The sequence below is a fragment of the Vicugna pacos genome, chromosome 7 (genome assembly GCF_048564905.1).
Source record: "Vicugna pacos chromosome 7, VicPac4, whole genome shotgun sequence".
NCBI lineage: Eukaryota > Metazoa > Chordata > Mammalia > Artiodactyla > Camelidae > Vicugna > Vicugna pacos.
The window spans coordinates 19,410,244-19,430,183 of record NC_132993.1 but is presented as its reverse complement, the minus strand read 5'-3'; the positions used below and the strand labels follow the sequence as shown (position 1 = coordinate 19,430,183).

At 41.4% G+C, this 19,940-nt stretch overlaps 1 protein-coding gene across 14 annotated transcripts in view; it reads right to left on the bottom strand.

The window, feature by feature from the left end:
- The window catches only part of LOC140697334 (uncharacterized), a 225,267-nt gene that overhangs the window by 73,169 nt on the left and 132,158 nt on the right, over positions 1–19,940 (bottom strand). For 9 of the 14 annotated variants that reach the window (XM_072964458.1, XM_072964461.1, XM_072964460.1 and 6 more), the window contains 2 exons: positions 7,187–7,260; positions 4,083–4,959 (listed from right to left, as the gene is read on the bottom strand). The exons of 2 other annotated variants lie outside the window; for them this stretch is intronic. In XM_072964458.1, the coding sequence (XP_072820559.1) occupies positions 4,083–4,196 (114 nt within the window). In that variant the 5' untranslated portion in view covers positions 4,197–4,959; positions 7,187–7,260. The remainder of the gene's footprint in view (positions 1–4,082; positions 4,960–7,186; positions 7,261–19,940) is intronic. 3 more of the 14 variants (XR_012074272.1, XR_012074269.1, XR_012074271.1) reach the window with 1 other exon arrangement.

Here is a 19,940-nt window from a genome sequence, read left to right as displayed (position 1 = left end):
TGCACAAAACTCCATGAGGAAGGTAATAATAATAATACCTAATCTTATTAGCCCTTCAGAGTTTGCCAAACATTTTCCCCTATTTTTTTTTTTTTTGAAGCTCATATTTTCAGCAAAGTGACCAGGCAGATCGGGAAAGGAAAAAAAAAAGACAGAAACAAAAAGAAAGATAAAGCTTTAAGAAATAAAAAAATTTTTTTTAAATAAAAATCTCAATCGATGGGTTAAATAAGCATTCTAGAAACAGCTTGAGGAACAACGCCTTAGATGCCACCTGCATACTGATATCTCCATCTCAGACCTCTCCCCTGAATTACAGACTTGAATATCTACCGACCAACTCAACATCTCCACTGGAATCTGGCATCTCAAAGTCCACATGTGGGAATTAAAAAAAAGTCAATGTGTATGAAACAAAACTCCTTTTTCTCCCCTCTCCCCATAAACAACATAATGGGTAAACTGTGACATATTCACACACACTGGAATATTACACAATGTATACGGAAGAGCTGCCGCTGTACCTCCAATAACATGGATGAATTTCAGAACATAACATGGAGGAAAAACATAAGCTGCAAAAAACTACACATGGTGTGACACCACTTTTATGTATCTCAGAATACTGTTAGCAATGCACATTTACATGACAAAATTAATATATTTGTTAAAAAAATCAAGAAAATTGTAAACACAAATTGCAGCATCGTGAGGAAGCCAGAGAACAGCGGGAAGTACACAGAGAGATCCAGAAGTAACTGTGATGTTCCAGTTCTTAAATTGGAATGCATCTTCAAAATTTGTGCTTCAGAGCTTACTTATATGTTACATATAACCTTGTGTAACTATAAACTAATCAACAGACTAAGAAGACAGAAATACAACCCACAAAAATGAACTGTGTTGAAAAGTTACATGTCAAGACAAACTAATCAGTGAAGGAAAGTGAATCTTGCTAGAAGTATGAAGAAATTAACGTACACCAATAAAGTTGGGTAAGGAATATAATTACTTTTACAATGATGAATGAAACACGTATGTAATACAAGGATCAAATGCTAAGGAAAAAAGTGATCAGGATGAGAAGTCAGAATAAATTTATTTATCATGAATCTTTCTCCTACTTTTCTAGGCTTTCTTTTTTAAAAACAAAATGGACTGACTGACATTACTTGGTTAGTATTGTATGTTTCACAGGTAGACAATCCAAGGCCGTCAAGGCCGCCAACGTGGCCCTGCCCTGCCCGGCTTGGGCCTCTCGGGGCTGAGTCCCCGGGAGCAGCTCAGAGTCCCACCTCTGGAAGGCCCATGATCTCAGACTGGTTCTTCTTACCTCCATCAGCACTGACAGCACTGGTTTGTCTTAGACAGACTTAAAATACGCTTTCTTCTTTCTAGAGCATCTAAGTTGCAAATCTCAAAGTGAACACAGTATCACAGTTTTAGAAGAAGGGACCAGGCTCAAAGCGGCAGTAGGCATGATGCGCCTTGTTTATTTAACTGTTCGAACAGGCAATGAGGCAGAAAGAGGCCTGTGCACTTCCTATGCTTTTCAAATAGGAGCTGGATCTATTTGAATGGCCAGGGAGGAGAAGATAGTTTTAGATTTGGCATGAGTTTAGGGGAAGAAACGTCTTTGTAGCTGGTCCTAACTATTATGGCAACTTGGACTGAGTTAGTCTCCAAGGGAGAAGTCGCCACATGTTATAACAGAAGCCACTGGGCTTGGCAAGGAAGGGAATGAGAGACCTACAATTAAACCAACACCATTTCCCATCATGGCGAAGTCGTGCTGGCCAGGACTACTGCCTGCCCTCCTCTTCCAGGGCTGATCAAACTGAGCCCTGCCCTTTCAAACCTGTCTTTGCCATGTTCTAAAGAATACTAAATGCTGAGATTAGTTTTAATTTCTAATGAATTCTTAAGGAGAACTTTTTCTTCCTCCTTACTAAAAAAAAGAATGAACAATTTAGACTAGAGATTCAAAAAAAAGGAATGCCAGCAAAAAATGTGAATCTGAGAAGGTTGGGGAAGGTGCTTTTTTAACTTGAGAGCTCCAACAAGATGGTGTTCTGTTTTGATGTGCACACTACACCCCACCCGACTACTTAAACTTTAAAGAACTCCATTCTTGCCTGTATCGGTCTTGCTATTTTGACCGGTCATTTCTAAACATAAACTGCCCTGCTTTGAAGCTTTCCAAAGCTGAGAGGACGGGCAGTCTGACACAAAGCAGGCTGTTAATGAGTTTTTACTGAGTGAATCTGCACTCTTGCGTGGCCTTGAGTTGGATATACATTCCAAGGCTTCTTGTATTAACAGTAATCTTTTGGTCAATGTCATCATAATTTACTATTTCCAAGAGGAAATAAGTTTATATAAATAGTCCTGAATACAATATCTGGCTTCCACTTATGAGAGGCAAAGGAAAGGGACTTTGAGGGGAAAAATGAGACAAAATATAAATATAAATCACATGGTTTCACCTTCCAAAGTGGTTTTCCATGTACACCGTGTATTTCTCTAAAAAAAGAAAGGAGATCTGTTTATGAGATCGGTGACAGACTAAGCGGTGTGTGGGTGCATGTGCGCACACACAAGGAAGAGTCAGAGAAACACAGAAAGAAAGAGAGACAAAGAGGCATGTGGAGTAACGGAAGAAGCAGAGAACTTCAGCAATGTTTTAAAAATGCATAGTTTGATGATTCGTTAAAAGCACGGTCTTACTTAGATGTCATCCTAGACCAGTGTGGCATATAAACTATCGAAGATGAGTCCTGAATGCTAATGACAGGATGCACACAGGATCACGTAGATTCTGGGGGAATGAGCATCACTGACAGAGCCGAGGAGTACTGACTGAAGCCCGGGCTGACCTGCTGTTAGCGGAGGAAACGTCCTCGAGCAGGTGCCTGAGGGCTAAATCCACAAGCGTCCTTAATACCCTCATAGGTCAGTGCTCTCTCTCCCCGGCCCCAGGGCTACTGGTAGTGATCAGTGGCTCCATCAGTCACTCAACAAACATGCATGAAGAACCCATGACATGTCGGGCCCTTTTCTTGGGAGATGCTGAACTCAGTGAGAAAAAGTTCCTGCCCTCAGGGAGCTTACGGTCCAGCGGGGCGGAGCATGGGCACCAGGGAGGTACGGAGTGATGGAGAACACTGACAGATACCAAGCGTACATCCTGCTCTGCCACCTGCCCTAGAAATGTTCTTTCCCTCCCCACTCACTGTTTTCTTTATATGTAAAATGTGATGATGATACTGAGACGATTCCATGAGATTTTGTTTGTGAAGCGTTTCAAACAGTCCTTGAAGTACAAAAAAGGCCCCACGAATGGCGGTTATGATGGTTATTTCCTTGGAGAATTGAGGGACACACACAAAGGAGTTTGCTATCGTCCTCCCCAGAACACACCCCAGACTGTTGGACGAGGAACTCAGCCACATCACCACTTTATCACATTTCTGTATGATTTCTGGCAAATTCAGTGGCCACCAGTGTCCCCAGGCTAGACAAGAAAGTCTAGTTGCCAAAAATACACCCCAGAAAGACGTCCACGTTGTTGCTGTAATGGGAATGTTTTCTGTTTCTCAAAGAGGTAGCAAGAAAATATCCAGGAATAAGAAGGCCTCTTGAAGAGTAACTTACAGCATTTTCTCTTCTAAAAGCTACACCAAAGCACCACTATGTTCTGGACAACGGCTCCAAAGGTAGATGGAGGGCTGTCTACAGGACATCTCAAGCTGAGAAGCAGTAAAGCGGGAGGGTGAGAGGCACGGCCCTGGAGCAAGGCGCCCCGGACCCTGGCCGGGCTCCCTCGCTTGCTGTACAGCAGTGACCGTGTTACTCACTGGCACTCAGGGTTTAAAATCTATAAAAAGGGGTTAATATTAGTCCCTATCGCACTGGGTAAGGATTAAAATCACTAGTATCTGTAAAGCAATTAGAATGGACTTTGACATACAGAAAACAGTCTACAAATGTGAGCAATTATTATGCATGGCAAAGCCAGTAACTTTATTATCCTGCTAATAATAACGCGAGCGCTGAATAACAAGAAAGCAGCCGAGACTCACCCGAGGAAACAGAGCTCTTTCTTTGGCTCTCCTGTCTCCTTTTGGCATCACAGGGCCAGCACCACACCCCTTCTGTAATTCACTTTCCTCATCTATACAACAAGCAAAATGCATGTACACTGAGAACGCCTAGAGAGGCCTGATGCGGATCTTTGCTAATAGCAACAGCCACTGCACAATTTAAGTTTCCGTATCTTCCTGTTTGTATTAGAGTCCTCCAGAGAAAGACAGCCACTAGGGGTGTGTGTGCGCGCGCGCGCGTGTGCATGTGTGTGCGCGTGTGTGTCTGTGTGTGCGCGCGAAGGAGAGAGATTGAGAGACTGATTTTAAGGAATTGAAATCTGTAGGGCAGGCTGGTGACCCAAGGAAGAGATGGTGGTGCACAGTCTGAAGGCAGAATTCCTTCCTCCCTGGAGGACAGCAATCTTTTTCTCTTAAGGCCATCAACTGATTGGACGAGACCCACACACATGATGGAGGATAATTTGCTTACCTCGGCATCAACTGATTGAAATGTTGATCTCAGTTAAAAAATACCTTCGACAGGTATTTTTATACCTTCTAGACTCATGTTTCACCAAATATCTGACCTACCCAGTTTTGACACATAAAATTAACCATCATACTATCCTTTCAAAAGAGATGCTACTCAGATGGAACTTCGCTACAGGAAAAGCCTCTAGGATGCATGGCACCTTCACTTTCTGAGAACAGATGAAAGGCGAGAAATTCCAATGAGGGATCCATTTTTTTTGAGGTGAATTCTAAGTTAAAGCAGATCTAGAAGGTGGCATCTGAACAGCAGGAAGAGTCAGGAAAACGCATTCCAGTCCACGTAAAGAACAAGCCTTTAGAACAAGGGCTGCAAGCTCAGCACCTGTAAGGGCCAGACAGGTGAGACAGATGAGCGGGACGAACCGGGAGGGGGTCACGCACACCCCACGTTCAAGTGCGCCTCGGCTTCTTGCCACGGAAGGCTCCAAGGCCAACGTCCTTCCGCAACAGCCCAAGGACACACCATGGTCCAGTGAGAGGACCATTAATCCCAAGTCAGGCCGAGGGAGCCCCATCTCCCAGTCCTACCGCTCATCAGCAGTGCGATCTAAAATGCGTTACTTCCAACTCCCCAGGCCTCTGTAGTGGAAGTGGGAGTGAATGAGGTCGCTCCCACTTACATGACAGAATTATTGTGAATACTCAGGGAAAAGGGCCTGAAAAGTGACGGTTGATATACATGTTTCCTACTTTCTTTTCACTAGTATCATTCATATAGGACTCACCATGTGCAAGGTAAGGTGCTGCTTAACAACTCATTTAATCCTCACAACAACCCTCTGAGGCAGTTTCTCATTTTACAAATGAAGCACAGAAAGGGCAAATAATTTGACCAAGGACACACAGCAGAGAATTCTGGAAGACTGTCAAAAAATATGAACCAGTCGGACTCAATATTAGATGCTACAACCTCAAGCTACCATGAGCCTCTCTGTCTTTTCTTTCAACCTAAAATTTGTTTCAAGTGTAGGTTATACTTGCTGCTTGTACCTACTGACTTCTGCTCACTCCTTCACCTCTGACGGGCCCCTCCCACCTCTATCACCTCAAAGAACCTCTCCCTTAAAGGCACGCATGACCCTGGGCTCAGCAATCCTAAGGCCTCTTACAGCTCCCCCTCCTCAGCACCGTTCAACACTTCCTCTCCCCCTGTACCGACCTCCGCTGGCCTTCTACAACTCCGAAATTCCCTGATTCCTTCTCTGAAAACTTCCTCCGTGGTCCCCTCCCACCCCTTAGCTCCTCTCAGGGGTAAGTCCCAGGTCCCGTTCCTTCTCCCCCAACCCCCGGGTTCTAGCTCCTCTTCTCTCTCTGACACTGTGCACGCAGTCCAGGAAGTCACATTTTCAGTGCACATCTCAGCGCCCAGCCTCCACACCTTCTCAACAGGTAGTGACTGACCTACATGCTGACCCTTTCCGCTCCAAGTCTTGCCAGCAACCTGTGACTTCAACCTCCACGTGAAAACCCACCCAGCACGCGTGTTAGTTCCTCAACCTCCTCATCTCCCATAGCCAGCTCTCCCCTCCACTTGGCCTGCCCACTCTTACAACCTTGTTTTTTGATGGTCATTTGAGCTGCCTCACTTCTGAAACAGCAATTCAGACATCCTTCTCTGACCACAACCTCCAATCCCTGTTCTCCCTTTACTCGTTACTGAGGACACCGCTGTTACTCAGGATAACCAAACCTGATCCTCCTAAACCCCAAATCTGATCCTCCCACCAAGTCCCCCAGGAAAGTACCAGCAACAACCCAGCTGTCAAGTCAGAAATTTACATGTTAACTTTCATTTCTCTTTCTTCTTCATCTTCCATACTCAACCAACCTACAAATTCCAAAATGTCTACCTTAAACATCAGCTAGTCTCTCTTCTCTATCCGAATCACCATCACCTCTCACCAGCATCCTCTCTTCCAACAGTCTCCTGACCAGTTTTCCTGCTTTCAGTACTTGCCTGCCTAAAATCTATTCTCTAACAGAGCGATCTGTCTAAAACATGAGTCAACTCATGTCACCCCAATGCTTAAAATTCATGAATACTTTCCTATGTCCTTAAAAGGATGACCAGATCCCATAACACAGCTTCCGGGGCATTTCTTGATCTAGCTGCTGCCTGCCTCCCCAGTCGTATCTCCAGTTTCCTCCGTTCCAGTCCCACATAATTTCCCGCTCTTCAGATGTACTGTGTTTCTCTCTTGCCTCTGGGTCTTGGTGCATTCTAGTTCCCCTCCCCAGAATATGCCTTTTTCTCACTTTCTATCTTAGCACTCATCATGTGCATGTCATGTTAAGTACTACAACTTTCTGAAGAGACTTTCCCGTCCCCAGAAGCGGCTGGGTGTTTCTGCAGCAAATCAGCACTCCCCTTTGCACTACAGTCAACCCACAGTACAGAGCCTCCCTCGTGAGCCTGTGGTTCTGCGAAGTAAGACCACGAGTCTCTCGTTTACTACTGTGTTCCCACGGCCGTGCAGTGCTGGTCCGTAAGGACACTCAACGAGTATGTGCCGAATAAACGAGCTTGCAGTGGATTCTTAAACCCCTACCTCCAATCTTCCCAACTTTGTCCTTGAGATTCAATTTCACGTCTCCAGGCGCCTGATGGGCATCTTACCAGCACCTAAAGTGAGTACATACAAAATGAACAGAGATCATCTTCTGTTTCACATCCGCTCCCTTCAAAACCTAGTACAGGAGAAGGAACGCAGGTATGTAAGCCAGAGATGCCTGGGACGGGCCGCTCTGTGTCCTATTAGCTGTACAACTGTAGACAAATCTTTTCCTGGGCCTTAGTTTTCTCATCTCTGAAATAAGGACAATAGAATCCCCATAGGCAGAGGATAAGACTGGATGAGATACTGCACGTGAAATGCCTGGCAAATGACACAGAAATAATTAACGGCACCTAAGTTCAAAAATCTAGAGTAATTCTGCCTCCATCCTCCTCCCCACAAGCCAATCAGTTTTCTCCTTCACTCAGGCCCTCAGCACCTCTCTCCTGAACCATCACAACATCCTCACGGGGCTCCCCGGGTCTGGTCTTTGCCCAGGCCACTCCACACACTGATACCAGAGGCTTCTTACAGGAGAGAGCCTTCTGTCACTCTCCTGACTGAGATGCTTCAGCTGCTCCAGTGACTTAGTATTAAGTTTAAATTGTTCAGTCACATGCCCTTCATGGCCTTCGTGGGTCCAGCCTCAATAGACCTTTGCTGCCTTCTCTTCCCCTTGGTCACTTTTATACACTCACTGTCATCCGGAAACCGCAAATTAGCCACTGCCCACTCAGTGCACCAGTCCCTCTCATCCCTTTCTGTCCCTCTGCTCAAGTGTCCTTGGGCTGGGACACGCTCTCTCCTAGTCCTCAAGACCAACACCACCTCTCTTTCAATGTCCGGCCAAACACTCATCCATCCACCATGCATTTCTTGACTGCCCAGCCACAGAAGATCTTCCTTTTCTACAAATGTGTGATGTGTTTCTCTACTTCTATACATTTTCTCTCTCTTCTCTCTGTGTCTCCTAACGTGATCCGTGCACAGAACCTTAGCTCCAAGCTCTCAGCGGACAGCATCACACCCGGGCCCACACTGGCATGCTCAGGAAAGGCACCCAGGAAACGGCAGCTGAGTGTGCAGACCTACAGGGTCCTCCTCAGGACGCCCCAGCCTCCGGGGCCTGCAGTCAACCAGCCGAACGTCTGCTCAGCAGATGGATCAGTGCCTGTCCTAGAGCGACACTCCGCAAACAACTGTTAAGTGAGCTTATCCACGAGGAGATCCACCACCGGCTGCAGGACAGAAATTCCGTCCCCGTGGAATAAAACACGAAAGAGGACGTGAGGAGGCCTTTTCTCTCCCACCATATACTTAGGATGCAGACAAGCTCCAAATTCACTGTCTCCCACAAGCTAGACAGCTATTCTCAGCAATCAATCTGGCATGTAATGCTTTGGTATATTTAGTATGTCAAAAGTACTCTGTTTTAACATATAAGTTAAGATCATTCTCCTTTGGAGAATACAGCGTTATTTTAACAATGTCCAAAACCTTTTTTAGACCTGACCTTTTATAAAGCCACAACTTCTTTTGGTTAAAAAAAAATGTCTATTACAGAATGAACACCTTTTCTTATAAGGCTTTCAACTGGCTGAGAATTAAAGAATTTCAGAAATAAATTCCCATCTCCTCATCCCTAAAATAGAAAAGATTTTTCAGGACTTTCATTTCCAAAATTCTATTATGTAAGCCATTTTATAAATCATGCAGACAACAATTCTCATTTTTTCCATCACATTTTATTTTTATTCCACAACCCCCCCCCCGCAACCTCCCCCCGCCCCCCCGGCTCTGGCAACACTGTCAGTCTGTGGTATTACCTCTTTATATGCCATTTATCCCACTAAATTATCCGCCTGGAGGGCCAGGCCCCTGACATGCTCGTTTCTGAATCACGACTGACTGCTGGAATGTAAGTCAGTGGCTCAGTAAATGTTTACATGAATCAACGACTCAAATCAGTTATTGGATCATAAACCTTTTCATCAGACCTAACTACTGGCTCCTTCCTACCTCCAAAGAACTCTTACCACTGTGGATTATTTTAAAAAAGGATGGAAGGCTCTTAAGGCAATGACAAACAGAGTTCTAAATGTATCCTTGGCAAAGATGGCATCCCTGTAGTAGAAGCGTAAACTCTTCCCAGCTAACTCGGTACTTGAAGGAAGCAACATCCTTCGGCATGTCTATGTGTTTTTTGCTACGTAAGTTAAAGTATTAATTACATTAGTTCAGAGTCACACTTCATTCCTGCACATCATTTAATTGTTTATTTAGTCCCTCTGAAATAAGTGCTGATGGGTAAAACTGAATTAATATAAATCACACCTTAAAAAGGATAGTTATCGAAGTATCTAAATTACATGAAAGAGCCAAAAAGACCTGCCTGTTCAGCACTGTGTACCATTCAGTGATTAGGAAGCCACTTTTCAGGTATCATCCTATCATACAAACTGATGTCAGTGTCTCCAGAATCTACACATTGCTCCTCCCAGATTCAACAACATAAGCACATCTTAGCTTTCAAGAAAACTCTTCACAAGTTGAACACAAATTTGAAAAAAAAACCCCAAAACCCCTAAATAAAATTACAGACAATGACTGTCACACTTGGGCTTTCCAAACATATTGTTATGGGTTTAAGAAACACATTTCGACATCACTAAGAGTTCTAAAAATCAGCATATTCTGGGAAGTCCATATCCACTGCTTGGGGGAGCTTAACATAACGTGTTAAGGATTGAACCTTTTTAGATAACTGTTGATGCTTTGCTTAACTATATGAAAACTGCAAATAAAAATAACCAAAGATTTTAGAATTTTTCAGTTGTAATAAAGTTTGTATCAAAGACAGGAAGTATTATTTCATATTCTCTTAAACACTTGTAAAAGCAGCACATATTTCTTCTGTTTGAAGAGATGGAAACTGAGGCAAGAAAGCTGTCATTCTGTCAGAGTACTCTATGTCTCAAAAGTTATTAAAGTCATGGCCCCACACTAACTAAATTCTCTAATAACCTATTCTCATGAGGAAGAGTCTAAAAGGCTGATTGCTTAACTGAAGGACAATGTGAATTATTTCAAAGATTGGTCCAAAAAGCTGCACTGAGTAACTCAGACAACTGTTAACATCCTTGCCTATGATTTCCTGTGAGATGGGGTGTGTGTGTGTGTGTGTGTAAAATGATTAACAGGTGTCCTTGGTTTTGATAAGAATAATATTCCTCTACATTCCCACTGGATAGCTACATGCTGCCATCTTCTGATTATGCCCAATGGAGTGTAAAAAATTTTTCATGAAAAAACAAAATCAGCAAAACTCCCCACTTTCCCAGCCAGTAGCGCCCTCAGTAACAAAATAGGCAAGGACACCAACCCAGAGATTACAACCCTCTCAGACGTAATTCAGGCAGAATTCTAAGTGGATAAATGCACTTTATAAACTTTTTTTTTTTTGCAAGTGCCTTGCATGCTTATGCTACTATTCATTCTGAGATAGACAGATCATCAATGACCTTCTGGGTCACTGACTAGGGAGAAAGCCGACTATGAAAAAGAGTGGGAGAAAAATAAAAGGGGGGGTTGCTTCCTTCCACCCTAGACCCCCTACTGCCTTGAATGAAAGAAGACAGATGGCAGCCACCTTCCCCTTTAATTAGGAGGGGCAGCTCACAAGGGGACAGCCCTGCTCACTTGGCACCATCTTTAACAAACCATTTCAATGGTAATGCTCTCTGCTCGTTTCAAACTGCTCTCAATCTTTGATTGACAAACCAAATCTCCGTAAATTTAACTGTGAAAAACTACAGCTCTGAGCACAATGCTATACAGAAAGAAGGTACCTAAACATGTTTGCTAAATTAATACATCACAGACATTCTTACCGAGAGCCTGGAATGTTTCAAATGAAATACAGACACCTCAAGTCCCATCATCACTCTGAGATAAACTGTGAACTCCCAGGGCACAGAAGCCCTAGCTGAAAGTCACACAGTATTCCACACTGGATTTAGAAATAAGTCCCCTGATTTCTGCTTTCCGGTGCCACACTACAGTCATGTTGCCCCCTTCTACCTTCAAAGTGTCGCGGTTTAAGTTGAGAAAAGTCAAGAAAATTCCACAGTAAAAGCAGTCCATTTTATGAAGAAGGATAACTTAATTTCAAATCACAAAACCACTCTGCATTTCTATTTTTTGCATTTTCAAAACCACAGAACTTCATATGAAAAATTTACCAAGCCACGTAACATCTCTGGAGACAGGATCAACATGAAAAACAGAACAAGCGAAAACGGAAGACAGGGCCAAGTGTCAGAATTAGGCTGATGTCACACGATCTCCTGGATAGGTGATGAAGCCTCTTAATTATTTTGTTAAGTTATTAAACATTTTCCATAAACCTGCAAGGCATGAAACTTTGGAACTTAAAGGGAAAGCTCAGTTCCTGTTGATAAGGTTCAGTCTTTATATATTTAATCTCATTTTATATTAAATTCATTTTTTCCAACATCATTAAATAATTTGTACTCTTCAGCTCCTTTGCACTTCCTGACTGGTTATAAAATTACAGCCCCGTGTCCAGGACCACTCCCACCCGGTGTCTGCAGGTCCCCACGGGGACAGCCCGTCTTCGTTCGTGTCTTGGACACGCACCCTTCCTGCTTCCCAGTGTAGGTAAGCGCAGTGAACTGGAGCTGTTTTGCTAGATGTGCTCCGGGCTGCATCACGTAAAAAGCCTTGTCTGTGTCGTTGTCATTTAATTAATGGCAAAGTTCTTGAACCATTTAAGGAGGGGGGGGTGGAAAAAGAACTTTTTGTTTTCTCATTGATAATAAACTGCAGTCTCTTACTGTCTCTAACAAGCCAGCCAGCACGCTAGATCCAGGAAGAGAGAAAAGATAAAAGCAGCAATTAGCTATTTAACAAACTTCATCTCCTACTTCCCAATGAAGGGGAGGGAAGGAAAAAAAAAAAAAAAAACCTTGGCATTTGCCAGATATCGAGTGTCTAATAATGTCAGCAAGAAAAAACATGTAGGAGAGACTGACTAACAAAGAAACAAACAAAACTTACTTTGTTTTCCAGCACAGTAAGCAGGTCGGGAACGGGACGAGGGTAATTCCTTCCTCAAGGCCCCTGCTTTCACTTTATAAGCCGTGTTTACGCTTCCGTCCAGGTTTGCTGTGGAACTCCACGCTGCCTGCGCCTCTCGGGATGCCCCACCGGCCCAGTTCCTCTCGGGAGCCTCCGCGAGGACCAGGAATCCCCCAGACAGAGCGAGGTGACCTCTGGGCGCCACGTGGCACCACTGCTGTTATTACCACACACACGCCTGGGACACCCACTTGTTACCTCAGGAACCAGGCCACCGGAGGATAACCGCTCCAACAAGCGTCCAGAGACTCGAGCCTCTGGCATTCTCAGGTTCAAGGTTGGAAAATGCATTAAGACCGAGAACCACGCAATCAGCAATATTCTGCGCCACCAGCTTTCTCATACTTAGACGCCTGTCTAAGTAAGACCGAAAGATACAAAATTAGACGGAGTATTTTACTCGTGATTGTGACGGGCATTTGCCGTGTGACAGGTCCTATCCTGCTGTCTAAAACTGCATTTAAGAGTCCTATATATCGGAAGTAGTTTCATTTCCTTTGTGGAAATTATAGAGAAACCATTTTTTAGACAACAGGGGAAAACTATCTTTCTGCTTAAAAATATAACCCTTACTAAGCCTCATCTGGTTAATTTTTTAGAATCTAAAAAGTGGGGGGAAAAAACCCCACATGTAAATTTGATGTTTGTTTTGAAAAATTACTTCATCCATGTACTGTCCAGCTCATAAAAACAAACCTTCCTCCAGCAAAACGGGACACTTTGACCTTGTTTACTGCAGTGTTTTGAAACCGCTGTCTTGTAACTCCTGACATCACTGGATGTGTTTTAGCACCTTTACTGCTGTTGGCTGCACACACTGCCACCCGGCTGTCTTGAATCGCCCCTGGTTAAACAAATACTCCACACAACAGTAGGGGCACTGGCATTAGCATTAAACCCACAGAACTCACGTGATACCTTTGACACGTGTCACATCTCTCTGATCAGTTTTATGAGAAAACAAACGTATCGAACATCTGATACCTTTTTTAAGTCCTGGCATCCAGACCTAGTACAGACCATTCTTTTTTCTGACCCTCTCCCTGCCCAAGAGAAGGGCTTCTTTTCTCACCACTCGCCATATTGGCAAGAATTTCTGCCACAGAGATTTACTAACAGAAGATCCTGACCTACTTTCTCCCAGTAAAAAAAATTCCCCACAAACTTTCCTAGAGGATAATTTATTTTAGCATATTTTACAATTTCAGAGAATATTGTTGCAGCATTTTTAATGTTGACGAAGTCAGAGTTGTCCGTTTCTCTCTCTTTAGTGGAACAGGATTTTGGTGTTGTAGCTGAGCATTGTATTTTTAAAGAAATAATTTTCTCCTGTAAATCTGACACATTTCTCTTCTGTGTTCCTTAATTCTTATTCTAGATCTAGAAGAATTTATTTTATAAAAGAGCATACTTGTAACACAATTTAATTGTGTAAGCCACAATTAAATTTGAGGGAACATCTCCTGTAACTCAACTCTTAAATAAAACTAAATTTTGGTCTGACAATGACAGTGCAATTTTACAGAGAAGTAATTAAAAACTAAAGTTTAACTTATCTGAAATCAATTGATAACATTCTTGTTCCTTTCCTGAAACAACTTGCAAAACGTCAAGTCCTCAGACTCGAGTCACCAAGAAATTAAGAACGCGAAATACATATTTGAGCAATTATGGCCCTTGTTTGTCAGAGAAGAATAAAAAGAAAAACATACAGAGTTAATAAAATTAACTCTCGCGAAAGAACTACTAGGAAGACCCTCCAAAAATCATGCTGTTACTATGACAACTTCAAAATTGCTTTGAGAAAATGTGAGGGGTTTTAAGATCCATGATAAAACAAGTGTCACCCAGCCTGCTGGAAATTACTTTCATTTGTATCAGGCAGCAGAAGGGCTAAACGGCCACTTACAACTCTGAAATATCAAAGCGTTACCTTGTGAGAGATGCTGTACTCTTCATTCAGATCATGAAAAGAATAGTAAGAAAGTGAACAGATCTCTCAGGAATTGGAACCATTCTGGTTTCAGTCCTGCAACTACACCGCTCCTACGGTCTATCTAGTTGGTACTTTATTTTTATAATGAAAGCAAAGTCTGATGCAATCTGAAAGGGAAGGGACCAAAAAAAAAAAAAAAAAAACTAACAAGTCTCCAGTTTCCAAATACAAACAGGCAAACACTCCAATTTTTTTAGGTATCAATAATGAAACAGAAAAAGAAAACAGCATTTTCCCCTTAAAATTCCTGCTCTTAGGTATTTTAGACTGATTTACATTTTACATAATCTTGATGGCTCAATCAGGAAGTGAAAATTCTAAGTGCGTGTGTTATGGACGGGAGGAATCATGTGACCCGTAGAGCAAAGAAAATTATGCAGGAGACTAGCACACTAAGAAAAACAAACTTAACAGGAGTTTAAAAATACTGTCTTTGGGATTCATCGAGCCGTGAATGTATTACGGCTTTTGAGAAATAAAAATTCACTTGCAAGCCTTGAAAATAAGCCCTCAGGACGTTTTTAAAAATATTATGAGATCAAAGCAATGGACGATGAAAAACAAAAGTTTAATTAATAAAGAAACTGTTTCTGTGAAGACCATCATATTCATTTTAAACGCTATTTTTCATGTTACTTGAAGATGAAAAAGTGCATAATTGTAATCATACAGAATATCAGTTGCAGCCATGTATAACTGCTTATGCTCTATTTAATATACAGTACTGTGTGTTCCTAGAACACAAAGGAAAAAATGGGTTTGCCCAGACTTTACACAAGTTCTACAGATTTTAACTGTATTTTATTACAGCAAACACATTCTCAAGAGGAAAATGTCAACACCATAGAAATTTTCATCTGAGGTATTTCACTCACTCTGGAAATCAAAAAGTGGGAGGTAAATGTTAAAACACTTTAGTAAGTATAATGGATTGGCTGATTGATGACTTTACCATACAAAAACTACTTAAGACATTGTCTCTTAAGACACAGTGCTAGTTTTCTAAAACAGAGTGGGTTAACATAAACAGCTTGAAATTTACAAGGTTTGGCCTACGGCTTTTTGTTTCTCAATAATTTATTAATACCAATAAAAAACAATTAACGTGGTTGAGAGCAGGTATCTGTACCTCATAGCTATTACTTTTATCACTTTAAGGCTTCACATTTGTCCAAGTGCTTTTCGTATTTTTATTTCAGCCTTTAAAAAAAATTAATGTCACAGCTCTGGGCAAGGGGTCAGGCAAGGTCAGCGACAAGAATGAGTTCTGAGTATTTCTTCATTACTAGCTAGTCTACCTCTAATTCTTAAAAAGATTCTTAGGGAAGACAGAAGCCTTTCAGAAGGGAGGCTGGAGGTAGACTAAGAACGGTTAGGGAAGGCAAGAAGCACAAGTTGTCCGAGGTGGAGCATTACGTGATAGTGTGATAGATACTAGACTTGGTATCATACTGATTGACTGAAATAACAAGGAAAGATGAACTAGTTACCAAGAAATGTCCCCCAACAGATTTGTAGCACAACCCAGCTCTGTCAATTGCCGGGACCGTAATTTGTTGAGAACAAATCTCAGAGAGCGTTCATCTCAATTCCGTGTTCTATAAATCAGGAAATTAGAGAAGAGACTTCCCTATGTTACACAGAGAGTTGACTGACAGCTGAAACTGGACCAAGATTTCTGACTTTCTTAGGCTAGGGCTCTTTGTCAACACATGCTGCCTTACATCTATAATCAAGTAAGTCTCCAACAAGCTGAGCCCCAGTATCTTATTTCAGTCACGGAAGACTGAAATAAGGTCAAGACTTACAGAGGCTCACTCTGGGCTCACAGCCGGCCCCCGGCCCTTATTACTGCTGCTGTCTCTGTCCCCCACAGCCTGGGAGGGGTCTCGCATTTCCTGAGCTGGGAAGAGGCAGAGCAAGTTATGGACTGAGGGGTGAAGCTTCTGACGTGAAACCAGTCCCTCTCCTCCTGGCTCCTCCCTCCCACAGGTATGTCACAGCCTCATTTTTCCCAGTGGGGAAATCAAGGCACAGAAATAAGGAAAAGCACTTGTTTTGGTTCACATCACAGTTTTACAGGGATTCTGGACAAACATAAGAGCGAGATAATACTCTAGAAAAAATACAATTAGCTCCCACTTCATGGAGATTAAATTAAAATGTAAATAGGGTAAAAAAAGAAACAATTAGAGGAAAGTATTTCTGAATTTGAGATAGTAAGAGAAGTCTTAGCCTTATAAAAGCAATGAAAAGAGTAACGAAAGGCGAGGTTATCGAATCAATCTGACAACATTAAAACATTAAAATCTGCGGCTCTTAAAGCAGCAGACAAAACTGAAATGGTAAATAAAAAACAGAAGACTTGAAACAGGATAACATACCTTATATTATTACAAATGTAAAACATAAAAGATATTAACAGACTACTCACTCCAAAATATAAAAGGTCAATTAACACGAAAAAGTGTTGAATTTCACTAGCAAACACGAAGATTTTTTTCACCGATCAAATTCACAAAGATGGACAGCAAGAAGAGCCAAGCAAGTGAAGGGAGGTGAATTCCAGGAAATCAGCAACATCTTTTTACAAGCCTTAAACCTGCTTTGACTGATAACACGCCTATAAATACCTCCTGAAGAAACAATCACAGATACAAAGGAAGATAACCAGACAAGGACATACATACAATCACCGGACAATAACACAAAACTGGAAACAGCTTCCACATCCAAAGGTGATGGGAGGCACGTGACTAAATAAATTACAGCAAATTCGTATGTTTAAATAATGGTTTTGGGAGAATACTTAATGACACTGGAAATTACAAAACATGGTGAAAATGCTGTAAATAAAATTGTACATATATGTATGACATCAACGTTGCTACTTAAGAAAGCAAACTAAGAAGGAGGGAAGGAGGGAGGGACAGACCAATGGCGAGGGGTGCAGAGAAGCCGATCTAAAAAAGAAACTGGAAAAGAATACATTTAAAAAGCTTAAGAAGGGGTGGCCAAAGGACTTAGATTTTTCATTGCCTCTTTGTAATAGTGAAGTATTTGACATTTTCTGTAAGAAACATGATTTTTATAATTGAAAAAATATTATTTAACTTAATGAACACTCTATAAACATTTCTTAGTCATATAAAATAAAGTATTTACAAACATCTAACAAGAGAATGCTTCCATTTTATTATTAAGTGCAAAAAAGAGGTGCAAAACAGTATGATCTTAAATAGGTAAAAATTCACATTAAAAAGAGCAGAGGAACATGCATCAAGATGTTAATAGTGGCTGCCTTTAGACAGTGCTTACTGTGTGTTAATATTTTTTCTATACAAGTTTTCTGTGATTGTCATATACTGTTTTCATGAGGAAAAATAAATAGATATCAATATCACAACTGTAGGACTGATACATCAGGAAGTGCTACAGTTAATAGTTAAATTTCAAAATACACAATGTCAACAGCCACAAAAAAAATCTGCCCTATCACTAGGACTTTTTTTTTTTTTTAAGTTTAGGAACCACTGGCATGTCTTCAGAAAATATCAGGAATTGGTGGGTGTGTAGGAGGTGGGAACAACTAATATTTCTTAGCTGCCAAACTGTCTTCTCCACATAGCAGCAGCTCTGTGAGTGCCACACTGAAGCGCAAGAATCTGGACGGGGGACATTATTAGGAAAATGACAAAGAAGCTGGTGGGGGAGGGGTGGTAAATGGCCAAAAGAGGAAAACAAGAGTCCATGAAAACAACAGAAGCATCAAGAAAGAAAATTCAAGAAATCATGAGATCCAAAATAATTAAAAGAGTCTCAAAGAGTTACTTGTATACCTATGTTCTTAGCAGCATTATTAACCAATAGCCAAAAAGAGAAGCAACCCAAATGCCCACTAATAGATGAATGGATAATCAAAATGTGGTCGACACATACAACAGAGTATTACTCAGCCTTAAAAATGAATTATGACACTTGCTACAACATAGTTGAGTCTTGAGGACATCATGCTAAGTGAAATAAGCCAGTCACAAAAAGACACATACTGTACAAGTTTCCTTATATGAGGTTCCAGAAAAAATCAAATTCGTAGAGACAGAAAGAATTTTGCTTGCCAGGGACTGTGGAGAAGGGGGAATGGTGAGAGAGTATTTAATGGGTATGCAGTTTCAGTTTTGCCAGATGAAAAGAGTTCTGGAGATGGGGGTAGTGATGGCTGTTCAATAACGTGAATGTACTTAATGCCACTGAACTGTACAATTAAGAGTTTCCTCCAGATGTATGCCCAGGAGTGGGACTGCTGGATCATATGGTAAGTCTATTTTTAGTTTTTTTGAGGTATCTCCATACTGTTTTTCATAACAGCTGCACCAAACTACATTCCCACCAGCAGTGCAGGAGGGCTCCCTTTCTCCACAGCCTCTCCAGCATTTATCATTTGTGGACTTTTGAATGATGGCCATTCTGACTGGTGTGAGATGATACCTCATTGTAGTTTTGATATGTATTTCTCTGATAATCAGCGATACTGAGCGTTTTTTTTCACGTGCCTATTGGCCATTTGTATGTCTTTATGGGAGAAATGCTTGTTTAGGTCTTATGCCTATTTTGGATTGGGTTGTTTGTTTTTTTCTCATTAAGCTGTATGAGCTGTTTATATATTCTGGAAATTAAGCCTTTGTCAGTTGCATCATTCATAAATATTTTCTCCCATTCCATTGGTGGTTGTTTTGTTTTACTTATGGTTTCCTTTGCTGTGCAAAAGCATGAGTTTAATTTACTTATGAGTTTAATTAGGTCCAATTCATTTATTTTTGCTTTATATCTATTGCCTGGGTAAACTGCCCTAGGAGAACATTGCTAAGATTTATGTCAGAGAATGTTTTGCCTATGTCTTCTTTTAAGAGGTTTATAGTATTTTGTCTTATATTTAAGTCTTAATGCTTAAAAATGGTTAAGATCATAAATTTTACACTGTACATATTTTACCACAATTTTAAAATGTGTGTGTGTACACCGTTAAAGAAAGGAATAAAGAAAGAAGTCATCAGAGTTAGAAGTTCTGAATAAGCCCTCTGAATTGGCAGGAAAGAAAATTTAAAGGATGTCAAAGGCACACCCAGCAAAACAAAATAGACCTTACTTCTGATACTAGGTTCTTTAAATAAAATTATAGAAGTCAGGTCAGAAATACAGAAGGTCAAAAGTGAAAATAAGAAGGGACATTCACCATGAATGACTGAAAAATTGTGCTGAACACTGGAATTTGACACAACATTGTAAAATGATTATAAATCAATAAAAAATGTTAAAAAAAAAAAAAAAGAAGGGACATTCATTATATTCAACTTGAAGAGAACATACCCGACCTCTCTGTGGTTCTCTGAGACCCTCTCATCACAGCCAGCTTGAAAAATTCCCCACAACCAGGAAAGGACCTTCAAGCCCAAGCTACAAGATGCCCTTTCCCATCAGCTAACAGCAAAGAACGTAACTGTGAGGGAAGCCCCGAGTCTATCTTTACTGAGCCCCACTGTCAGAGAATTAAAGGATTCTGGATCTGGACCAAGGCCCTTAGGCAGAGCTGCT